Source organism: Oncorhynchus clarkii, chromosome 17, assembly GCF_045791955.1.
Source record: "Oncorhynchus clarkii lewisi isolate Uvic-CL-2024 chromosome 17, UVic_Ocla_1.0, whole genome shotgun sequence".
Lineage (NCBI taxonomy): Eukaryota > Metazoa > Chordata > Actinopteri > Salmoniformes > Salmonidae > Oncorhynchus > Oncorhynchus clarkii.
The window spans coordinates 16,155,763-16,168,628 of NC_092163.1; the positions used below are offsets into that span (position 1 = coordinate 16,155,763).

The 12,866-nt window shown below is 44.9% G+C and overlaps 1 protein-coding gene across 1 annotated transcript in view; it reads right to left on the minus strand.

Moving 5' to 3' along the window:
• Positions 1 to 12,866, minus strand: part of LOC139369597 (syntaxin-8-like) — a 42,618-nt gene that overhangs the window by 905 nt on the left and 28,847 nt on the right. The window contains exon 7 of the mRNA XM_071108851.1: positions 5,852 to 5,953. Coding sequence (XP_070964952.1) covers positions 5,852 to 5,953 — 102 coding nt within the window. The remainder of the gene's footprint in view (positions 1 to 5,851; positions 5,954 to 12,866) is intronic.

Genomic DNA, 12,866 nt, shown 5'->3' on the forward strand with positions numbered 1-12,866 from the left:
AACAAGAATAGAAACACAAACCGAAGGATAAGTACTGTAGGGGGGGAAACTCGACAGAAACTCAAACAATCAACAACTTTACAAAGTGTACCTAATGCAGAGTAGTTACAGCACATAGACAGGTACAGTGCATGCTAGTTACATAGACAGGGAATTCTACACATTGCCTAAATTCTTCTGATCAGGCTAAGACAGCCACAGACCAAAGGAACAGGTGGTGGAAAAGCAACCAATCAGTAAACTTGAAAAAGGTAGGCCTAGGCCTTTATCTAGTTAGCTCAGACCTTTGGCCCTACCCAATTTTATAAATCCTTGCTGTGCCCCTGTGTTTAGGCTAGTACCCTCATATTACCTGCACATTTTCACCAAGATGACTTAATACACGTTTATATGCAATCTAGAACTGTGACAGGTTTATTGGCACAGATCACGCTGCGGTGGGCATGTGTTCCAGATCTGACTTCACTGGAGAGAGAGGGTAATCAATGTTTTTCCACCAATGCTGTGGAGACAGAGGAGACTTGAAAGATTATACTCTAGCTACCTCACACTTAAATCAAAAGCTTCTTACCCAACAGGACCTGAAAATGATATAGACACAGATCAAATTAAAGTTTTTATCATGGCCAAGATAATAAAGAAAATATAGAAAAACTATTCAAAAAGTTCAAGACCAACATTTATTATCAAGACTGTAAAATCGATAGTTATTCTGTGTTTGCATATAAGCCGACAACCACCGTTCAATGGGTTTTCCAGTTGTCTCGGCTAGTCTGTTGTCATCTAACCTACAGCTGTTTCAAATCCTGAAACCTTTCTAAGGTGTTGGTAAGAATAAAAGGACTGGTGGATGGCTGGTGTCAAGTGTCATACCTCTCAACCGTGGTCAGCTTTCATGGCAGCTAGGGGGATTTCTCTCCCAACTTCATGCCACACATTACAGTAGATACGGAAAACTCCAAGGACACGTTTAGCCACATTTTCCTCTCTCTCGTGTTTCTCCTTGAATGGCATCACCATCGGGTGAAGTTTTCAAACAACTGCATCCTGGAGAATCTGATGTCTTGATGGCTGTCGACAGTCTCTGGCTGACTCAAGTTGTCCGTGGTCATTTCGCATGCGAGCTGGTATTTCCCCTCCCGGACTTTTCACTTTTGGTTAACATTTCTTTCATACTTTGGCTTTCTCGTCGTGCATTCTACTCTGCAGCGTAATTGCAGTCTGGTCCACAGGGATAGATAGGGGGGAAGATGAACCCAAGCTGAACTAATTGCCTGCGTCGTAGTCAGAGTAGAACTGCTAATCTAGGATCAGCCCCCCGTCCGTCCGTCCCGTCCGTCCGTCCGTGGAATCTTGTTCCTTTGGATCTAAAAGGCAAACCTGATTCTAGATCAGATGTTCTTATGAGACATAGGACTTGGCTAGGAAGCTTGGATGTGGCAGCAGCGAGTCCAAAGGTCTGGATGACTCGTTAGCTTGGTTGGTTGCGACACTTTCTCCTACTTTTAGGATTCCTTAATTGAATATGGTGGTATGGCTACTGCAAGGATACACTACTAAACAGTTCCAAACTGAGGGAAAGATCCCTCAGAGGGAAATATCTCTCTGTCTGAGTTGAGTGAAGGAGATGCAGGCACAATTTAGTGGCTACGCACATTCACCATACTCTACATGTAACCAATTAATCCTAGTCCTATTTCCCCTTCTTCTCCTAAGTTTTTATTTCAAACTTTCAATAAAACAGCTCTGTCTGAAGCCTAGTATGCTAGTCTCCGACCTCTTCGAATGATCATTGATCGAGACAGGACCTCCCCACTTGATAACTTACACATGTGAGCAGAGCCGCAACAACGTAAATGTCAAGTGGGAACATTCCTCCCAACAGCCCTCATGATGGCTTTTTAAACACCTCACACTTAAGAGAAATATACACACACGCACACACACACACGACAATTAACTACGCTTCAGTGTGAAGGATATTAAAACAGGATAGTATGCCGTCATCTTTACATTCAGCTCGACTTGACGGAGGGCGTAGGCAGATAAACAAGTCAAATTACGTTAGACGTTCATCATTGGGATAATAAAGTCATCTTCTTCTTCGATATGTTCCCTACCACCCAGTCACGTCAGCCCCCAGACACCCAACTAACACTCCCTCCCCTTCTCTTTGGGACAGTCCCCGTCCCGCTAAGTAACTAAATAAGTTACTCCTGACGAAGCAATGACAACAATCACATTTGCAGGCCAAATAGATGAGACTACGCTTCGCCATTGAAGCCAAGGGGTTTACAGTGCAGTCAGCAGTCAAAGTGACCCCCCCCCAAGAGCTTTAGAGATGGGCAGAGTAGGAAGGATTGGGGTACACCCTTTTTTGGCATTTCCCGACAGATCGGTAAGAGAAATCCTAATTGGTGGGGAAAAGGAAGGGATGCGGGTGGAATTTGTATTTCTGTCTCTGCCCTCGCCAACACACACACCTCCCCCGTTCGTACCCTTTGCCTATGGTTCATAGCTTTTCGGCCACAAAAGACCGATTTGATGTTAACATGGTTTGCGAGGTCACCACTTTTCTAACTGTAAACTGTCAGGTTTCTCACACCATGGTAGATAGTTATCCTCCAGCAATTCCATTGTAATATGAATATATCCCTTCAGAACACGTTGATGACCATCGTGTTGAAGTAATATACAGTCAAATGAAAAGCGTTCGCAGAGGAATAACACATTTCAGAGGGGCAGATCGAGTCTGTCGGATGCTTGTGTAGTTTGAAAAATAAGCAGTAAAGCGACTGCTGTTTCAGATCTATTGTTTGACAGCCATCCAATGTTCCACTCTTGCCAGCCAAAAAGCAGTGGTAAAGGTGAGGTAAGCATTTGTTAACGTGACAAACCATGACATTCGGGACCTGTTACCCCCTCTAGGTCATGGGATCAACCCCGTCATACGTACAAAACTCTTGGATCTTTCGTTGTTTTAGTACAGCCCCAGATTTGAATGGTTTGTTTCAGTATTTTTTCGGTCCAACACTGAAATGAATGCTAGGGCATGGGAGACGAGTAAAAAATGATCATATCGGCATCAAAAGTATTCAAGGTTTACTTAACAGGCTGAAAGGGATTCAGTGAAATGAAGTTACATTTACCTATCCTCAATGACAACCCCTCGAAAGCCCTAACTATTCAGGCCTACTTGAGATGCAAGCCACCTGCGGGATTCGAGTCTGTGAGTATGTGTGTGTGTGGGGTTTCCCTCCAGCCTCCGCAGGCCCATGGGATTAGTCCATTGGAGAGAGGGCGAGAGGTCTGCCCCCACGTTGCCTGATGAGACACTTAAGCCCTGGGAAACTCACACCACCCTCCTAGGGCCCTTTGGTGCTAAGGGGTCATCTGCCTTTCTAATGCCCCCTACCCCCCTCAAAACCTGTTCACTACCCATTTCCCAGTAAAGGGAAGTGACATTGAAAAGTAGGCTTTACTTTATTGCATCTTTTAATTGGGCAGCCTTAATGTTCTCATTTTGCTCAAAGCTTAAACACGGTTTAAAAAGGCTAACCCCAAGTTAGCTTTAAAAGCTTGAACGTTTTTCGTGTCACCCATATATCCTGGTGAAATCCACAACCGTGTTGTGGTCTGATTGTGGCTCTTCCCCAATAAACCTCAGCACCGTGAGACTGATGGCTTGAGGACTTGTAATGTGCTCGTGTCTCGACTCTCAGTATGTCTCAACAAGATCCAGGAGGTTTCACAAGCCTGCCCTGAGACCCAGTCCCGTTGCTGCAGGACGGATCCATGGCGGTATGTTATGCTATGTGGGTCCTTCCTCCCTTCAGCGGAGAGATGACCCCTAACCATGTTCAGCCCGTGCTCGTCCAGCCTTCAGCTTGCCAACAAAACACAAAAGGTAGGATGGATTTTCCACAGCGTCCTCAGTCACTCATCTCTCTATCCTTGTTTTGTCTCTGGCAGAAGGTCTAAGAGGTTGATTAAAGATTGACACAACTGCAAACAAAAGCCTCAGGTTCCATCAGTACACGTATAAGAAGATGTGAGTTTGCTGCAGGTAATTCATCTAAATGCTGCAACTCCTAACAGTTAAAATCCCAAAATCTTAAATCAGGATTCTGCCCCCACTGTGCATAATCTGGGATGTTTCTTCTCTTATGAGAGAAAGTATGTCAAGTATGCCCGTCTCCTTGTCAAAGCCAGTCTTTCCCACCCATAGGAGAACAGAAGGAAGACATAACACTCAAGCCTGGGCTTTGGACGAGCTGGGTTCCAAAAACAAATAAAGCCCAGGCTCAGGAATCATCAACACACACCCAAGAACAAGAGGAGAAACACTCCAAAAGATGTGTGGCGTGTTCTAGTTTCAATTATTTCTTTGCACGAGACAAAGACAAGTGTCAAACAAACCAGGAGAAGAGAGGATGGAAAAAGGAGGAATGGAGCGGGTGGGGACACCCAAACTACCCCCCCCCCCCCCCTCCCAAGCATTGGCACTGTACAGAAGAGAAGGGATAGGGAGAAAACATTGAGATAGATCGCAGACAGATATGTATGTGAGCGCACGAGTGAGAAAGAGAGAGCGAGAGAGAGAGAGAGAGACTGACTCCTGGGTAAGCACAATGTGCCCGGTGACACTAGTTCTGAGATCTTCAAACAAACCTTCCCTGGGTGTCATGGTGACTGGACAGAAATGGCATTAAATGTTATATTAGCTGAGCGTTCATCGCATCCCCAGATCTTACGGTTGTATCTCCGCGCCACTGTTCGCCTGTTAGTGGGGGCTCCTGGTGCAACAATGCGACCATCTCCAAGGTGACGGGGACTGGCGTTTACAAGGCAAACATAGCTTGACGACGCCAACAAGCTTTGTCGGACATTCCTGTTCTCGCTGTACGGTAGCTAGCCTAGCGACCTCCCCTCTCTGGCATATCTTTTTCCCAGCAGAGAGAAAGAAGCAGGGTGGCCATTGAGAGAGGAAAGCCGGGCTTTGTAAAGGCTAAAGACCAAAGAGCCGAGTTAAACAAATTAAAGGGGATTGGGGGGTAATGGTGAGGGAGGGCCCCATTGACACAGCATCACAGCTCCTCTTTAGCTCTGTAAACCACTGAACTCCATCAAAGACTGGTTACAAGAGAGGGTGGTGCTGACTTACTACACTACAGACTGGCTCCCGGGAGTCCTTTGAAAGTGGTACCAAGAAAGGCTTTTTGACTTACTACAGAGTCTGTACTACAGCCTGACTCTTGGAAGCCCCTTTCACAGAGTAAGGGACTGGGGATTGGATAGGGGGACCTATGTGGGACTGTTTTCTATAGCAGAGAGTAGTAGATGTGATAGACAATCCCCACGCCACTGTGTGGTGTTTCGGTGTCATCAATGTCGTTGTTTCTGGTCAATTAAGCAGCATCGAGTCTGCTTCCGGGAGGCACAGCAATGATATCGCTGAATGGACTACGATGGATGGAGCTACTCTGAGAGAATGCAGCTTCAGATGGTTCTGATAGGAGCTCTTCAACACGATCTTTAACCATCATGAATGACTTACCTGGAGAGTAAAAAGATTATAGGACCGAGACTCAATATAACACATAACTGAGTGCATTTGGAGTTTGGGTCTGGCTTTCCCATTACTGAAGGTCTAAGCTCCCTTTACTAGGCCATTCACAGCACCCTGAACTGTACTGAGAGCTGCAGAAAGAGAAAAGGGAGATGGGACCAATGCTTATAAATCTGGATGAGAGACAGACTTATCACAGTTGGGTTAGGAACACAGAGCAGATCAAATGGCCTAACAGACCGCAGCGACCCTGGAGAAGAAAGAGAAGGAAGATGGGCTCACCGCAGGAAGCCGACTTAGTCTCCACCAGCTTAACCCTTCGTGTCTCGTTGCGGATCCGGTCATCCGTCTTGTCCACCAGGTGGGTGAGGTCATCGATGATTTCTAAGAGGGAAAGAGAGAAGTGACAAAGTTAGTTGGAACGATGCTTCAGTTCAATATCAGTTAAAGTACATCTCAAAGACCACCATTTTTGATTTTTTTTAAAAGTATGATTCTTTTCAGATTTAAGAGACCTCCAACAGTCCTATACTCTCGGCACTCGCTAATAAAATCACCCTTTATAGAAACGCTATGGACTTGGAAGGAAACAGAGCCGATATAGGTGCTGTCGGCAGCCTCAAACAGCCCTCGAGACAAAAGACAAGAGCGATAGGGGGAATGTGTGAAAGCACTCTTCTACCTTTCAAAATCGTTCAGTACTTCCTGAATCAATGCTGGATTTAATCAGTGACTCTACTGTGTTTTAACGGCTGCTCGTGGAACAGACGCCAGCCGGGCGCTGCTGCAGTACAGTAGGCCTTCCTGTCTTGAAGGCCGTCCAGCTGGAGGCCTGCGATTCATAACGACGAGTTGCCATGGTGACATGACAGCCATGGCAGTCCACAACTGCTGGAGACCACCCGAGACCACGACTTAGGTCACTGCCATCCAACACTACAGCACAGCAAAATCCCAGCAGGCAAAACTGGTTGACATGATTGTAAAACTGGTCATTTAAAAAAGTGGCATTTCACAACCAGTTTTGCTCCCTAGGAAATGCAGTGAGCATTTACATATTAAATCGCTTCACTTGCTGCAAGAGACTGTTTTTGTATGACATTGAGTGAACTGTGTTTCAGCGGCGAGAGCCTTTGAAAATGTTCCCACTGCTGTACTTGCTATTCAACTCATAGGCGGAGTAAACCAATTACTCAACAATGAAACACAAACATGAAGAAATATCTGAAGAAATATGAGCGAAAAAGTGTCAAAACAGCATGGCTCATTGATCGAGTGCTACATTAAATTATTTATTGCTAAACAGAATCTAAATGATCCATTTCGTCTTTAGCGTTTGGGGGTACGTCTGTAGCTGTGTGGCACTGGCTCTTCGTTTTTTCAACTCAAGCCTCGATGATAGGTCCTCTCCAGTCTCCAGCAAACCTTTGACAGAATTAAAAAAATGCTAGGGGCACGAACAGTGACGTGTTGTGGACTTAGATTTTTTTTTAAACAAACTGAGGCTGAGGAGAAAAAGACCAACTGAACGGACAGAAACTCTGTTCACATATTACCCGATTTGGCAAGTTGGGAGTATTTTCAGGAAAGGAAAGCAAGTCTTTCACCTACAGGTCCTCCTTTGGCTGCCAACTCAAACAAGCTGCTTTCTTATTTCCAGGAAACTACCTGTTTTCTGATGTCTGAGACAGACATACATGTCTAAGAGAGGGTTTTCAAGCAAGTTACAAAATTACTCCAATATAATTAGCATCCGTCCTGCGTAACATCAACTAGGCTAAATAATGAAATTCTCACGAGTGAGTTTGAAGGTCATAATCAGACTATTCTTATCTCTAGGTAAGTTGTCTTTCCTAGTTTCGAGACACCCCTTCGCCAGTGAGAAAACATGCTTCGGTAAGTGGAGTCATCAGTGGTTGACTGAACCTGCTTTCGGCCCAACTCAGATAATTAAGTTGGGGATAATTTGGGTGAGGCGGGTCAGGCAGAGTCAGTTTAAAGGAGCAAAGTGCGGAGCAGAGAGGAAAGGGGCGACGGAGAGACGTGAGAGGGCCATGTGTAAAACATCTCCTGGGACATCCACCTCATCCTAGCATGAGGCAACAATTTATGAGCAGCGAAAAAGAGAGAAAGAAACCAAGAGGGTCTTACAAGTTGACCAGCTACCCCTTGGGATAGGTACACAAAAAATGAAAAATACACAAAGAACGAGCCGACTCGCTTTCCCTCTTCGCATGCCGCACTCCAGAGACATAATTCCCAATTTCCTAATGTAGCACGTTACTCCGATACATGACAGCTGCTCTCCATGGCTCGGACTGGGCCTATCAGCCACACCACAATGCAAGCCCTATTCCAAAACTAAGGTTGTTTATTTTAAATGCTATTACACTGGATAAACCTCCAAACCCACAGTGTGGGAGAGAGCACAGAGTCATAGGCTCATACTCACATAGTAATGTCATCCGGTGCACTGTAAGTGACGGCTTGCAACCCCCCCCTTCACATTGGTAAGTAGAGGAAGCCATCTTTCTAAACTCTGAGCAGGCACCTAACGCTAGCATCAGAAACAGTGGAACGTATGCTGAGGTCTGCAATCACCGCCCTATCCCGCACCCCCTTTTTTTCCCCCTAAGGGGTGGGTCAGCTTAATATTGTGTAAAGATAGTTGCTTCCATCATTGAAATTGTCTGCATAATTTCCAGACCCCCATATATTTTTTGGGTAAATATATATATCCATATACATACACGCATGCATACATATACACACACATACCTATATAGACAAACATACTTTTTTTTAGAATATTCCTTTATTATTCCCCACAAACCCTACCACCCTTCCTCCGATTGGAGTAAACTAATAAACACTTAGGCTTCTACCTTCAGTTTATACATCTTATACACATTTTACAGACACAATCTATTTTACAATAGTTATATTTGGTTTGTTTTTAGTCCTTCCTCTATTTCTGATGTCCATCCAGTTTGATTTCTATTTGTAACTGTGCTATTTCACAAAGGTTCTGAACCGATATACATTTTACAGACCCCATATGTTTTACATTGGTTATCTTGTTATTAGTCCCACCCTTCAGCTCCACTCAACCCCTCCCATCCATCTCTCAATATCCTCCATTTTGGATTTCTACTTGCCATATATTTTTCAACTGTGCTGTGATGCTTCACAAACGTATTGAACCTTTCTATTCTCATAGCTTCTACAAATTGTAAATTAAAAATAAACATTTTTGCTAAAATAATTATTAAATTATTGATTGATTGACTATGGCTTTTCAAATCACGCAGTATTGCTGTCTGCAGCGTTAGTTCTAGGCAAATGTTGTAATTCTTCAGCCATTCCTGGACCTGTGACCAAAAACGAGCTACATATGGACAATACCAAAATAAATGATCTAATGACTCTGCCTCCTCACAGCAGAATCTGCAGAGCTGGGAAGATTGTATCCCCCATATATATAACATTCTATTAGTTGCAAGAATTTTGTATAGTAATTTAAATTGAAAAATTCAAAGTTTTGAAACCGGCGTTGTTTTGAGTATCAATTCATAAACCATGTGCCATGGAATGGGTACATCAAAAATCTCTTCCCAACTATTTTATCCCACACCCCCTTACTAAACCCCCTCTCCCGTCAAGGACCAACAATGGTAAACACGCTGGTCGAACAGAGCCTTTTGTCGATGTCAGTGATGAGGCTCTCTTTAGAATACAGCCCAAAGTCAAGGCGAGACATTATTGCTAAGAGTCTGCTTAGACAGTATCTCACTTTGACTTTGGTGAGACACAGCTGTTTGTGTCTAGTTACCATCCCGTGTGCAGCACATCAACAAGTTGAATGAATGGATTTCTCCACCCACACATCCCCACAGACACAAACCAATGTGAAAGCCCAATCTAAAACAGCAATCTAAAGTTGACAGAAAAACTCGAATCAAAGACTTTAATACAATGCAGATAAATGGGCAACGAGCCATCGATTTCCCACCTTTTTTAAATGAAGGGACAAGTGATTGCAAGTCAAAGGAATTGGTAAAAAACAAACAAGAATAGTTTCCTTCACAATTAAGACAACTTCGGTGTTCTTCCTTCCCTGAGGAAAGAGACATGAATCTATCAGCATAATAATATACACAAGTAACTAACTACACTTTTCTTAATTAACCTATGCAAACATATTTATGTCCTTTCTCCAACATTCCCCAAGAAAATGCAGGAGGCAATTAGCAAGTTCTTAATGGATACCGACGGTTCACATTGTCACCTCATTTGTTTAGCTAACAACACAATTAAAAACTCCAGGCGCAGTCGCTTGGGGGAAAGACCGGGTGGGTGGGTGGTTGTTTGGCAGCCAAAAGACAGAGACAGCAGTGCTGTTGAGATTACACGGATGTGTCAACTGACAGGCCAAGTTCACAGCTCTGGAAAGGAAAAAAAAGAAGACACTTTCCTTCCCAAACAGCAAAATAAACAGCGCAATCCTGTCTCTTCCAGAAGGGAACACGCCATTGTCACCTTGCTTCCCTCTCTTTCTATAGCTCTTTCTCAACTATATGCAAAGAAGGGAAAGCACCCTCGCATGAGTTTGTTTTCAGGTTGTATCATTTCCCTAGTCTTCTCTGGTCTTTGTCCTGTGTACAGGTTGCAGAGGAGGAAAGGTGTAGGCATGCCCACGAGGGATGTCATTTGACACAGCAATTCCCCAACCACACTGGTGCACCGTAGGACACCTCCGACCACATTCTTCTGACGAAACATGACGCCGCCGAAGGCTCTGGAAAACAGATGTTGTTCTGCAATGACGTCACTCACATCTTTACTTTCTCCTCCGCGGCCGACTACACTGCGCCCTCTCAGAGTCCCATCATTTCCCGTCCAAGACAATTACGCTGCTTCTCTAAACAATGTTCCTGATTGCCTTTAGATCCAATGCCAGCTTCCTGTCTCAAGACACAATAGTTAACAGGTTCATTTCCATCCCTGTTGGATGGTCATCTGGATGGAGAGACTGAGAGACTTCCTCTCCTCTGCACATAGGGAACAGTGAGTTCTAGGATGAACGCCTTAGTTTCAGTATTGGACGGCCAATTGTTTTGGGAGACCAAAGAAGAAGAAATCCCTTTGAGGAATAGTGTTTGTCATGGACAATGTTCTCCTTCCGTGTCCTATCACTGGCTCTGGCAATGAGGATTGGAGGATATGATCTCAGGGTCCAACATTACCGGTTCTTGCTCATCCAGATCCAAGATCCAACTTTATTACACAACTGTAAGCAGAGCAATACTTATGGTCCGGTACTAACAGAAACAAGGAGGCCATTCGGGACCAAAGGAGCAGAGCTGGGGCCTTGGCGCCAGTTACAAAATGGAATGGAGTTCGTCAAGGGGCAGGAAGTGCAACTGAGTGAAGCAATGGTTCAGGTACTGGGGTCTGTCAACGCAGCATCCTGGGAGGGATTTCCCAGTCTCACCCTCCACAGGATGTGGTGTTGGGCCATGGGCCAATAGGCATCCAGTACCACCAACAGGAGCTGTCACGGCAGAGTGTGTAGAAGAGGCAAAGCAGCAGCAGTCCTATGCCCCGAGTGTCTGTCTGCCCCCCCCCCCCCCCACCCCCACCCAGATGAATGAGAGAGAACTTACTCCCTTCCCCAACCTTCGTCATATCCCTTCAAACACCCAAGTTGCTGACTTATTTGTACTGGGTTTGCTGTTGCGGCTTTGGGGCACCATTCTAAACAGTGACACCCCACTGGCTCCAGGACACGCTGTATTAACTGTGTGTGTTATTGTAGGATGCCTTCCAAATCCGATGGCCTGGGAGCGCGCACACACACACACACACACACACACACACACACACACACACACACAGAAAGAAAGAAAGAAAGAAAGAGAGAGAGAGAGAGAGAGAGAGAGAGAGAGAGATGCTTATTTTTCAAACACAAACAGACACGTTAGGCACTCATCTCGTTGCACTTACCCGAGTGATTTCTCCTGAGGATACGACAGACAGAGCGCTCCACTTTACACTCAGAATCCTGGGCCCCTGTAGCTAGTTACCTACCACGACTGTTACCAATTGGCCCCAAATGTAGAGAGAAGAGGTTTCTGGTTGCCAAGCAAAACACAACACTCTGTCGTTACTGGAAGTTCACTTGGCGCACATCGTGTACGCAGCACTCCGCTTGGATAAGATACTGTAGTGCCGCCGCAATTACACTATTTACAAGAACTTGCGCCTTTCCATCAAAGTTTTTGTCCTCTTTTTCTTCTTAAACTTTCCCGCCCGATGCGCATTGTAAACAAGTGAGGATTAGTAAGGGCTGCACTCACAGCTCTGAGCTTTCTGACTTTATAAACTGACAGCGAAACCCAGAGAGAGCAACGCTGAGCTGGGGCCAATAAAAAAAACTCAAACGAGCCATTTTGGTTTCAATAAGAAGGACTTGGGTAAAGAAACAGTGCAAAACATGTGTTTTGGCCAGTCTGACATGTGGGAAGTAGAAGAAATAAACAACGGCACTTTCTTGTCCTAACAACCATCTAGCGTAGCTAGTAAAAAAAAAAAGAGCTGTCCGTTTATTTGTTCATAATGGAGTGTCTATTGAGGTTTTACAAGAGTACTTGCTGATGGCCAGTTAATGCCATGATTTCTGAAGTGGATCCAAAACCAACAACATGCCTCAAGACACGTTTATTCATGATGAAAAAATGTGACCACAAAAATAACAAAATCAACAATAATAAAAAAGAAACACTACATTTGGCCTGTTAGCGTTGCTTGTCCAATGAATCTGATTTATAAATGGTTTGTAAAGCCTCTAAGGCTCTTAGAAGCTGAGAAGTGTAGTGTAGAATGGACTGCTTATGAGAGGGGATCGATTGGCCTCAAACCAAGGCATTGACAAATGGCACCTTAGGCCCCCATGAAATAGCCTTGCCATGGGGTCGGAAATGTGTGTGAGAGTGTGTGTGTGTGTGTGTGTGTGTGTGTGTGTCTCTTCCTCCTGTGTGTGTCAGTCATTGTCTGTAAGCAATAACACACTCGCCAGGAGCTTTTTGGAGCTGAAGCATCTCCATGCGTTTCCTCCCAGCATCTGGTCTTCTGAAGTGCCTCAGCACATGTGCATAGATTAGTCTCACCACAGGGTTGGAATTGCCCCTGCCTCCATGAATCCACAGCCCTCCACCGAGCACGACGGGGTCCCGTACCATTTACCCCCATTTACCCAGAAGATTTGCCATCAGTCTTCACGCGGACACCCAAAATG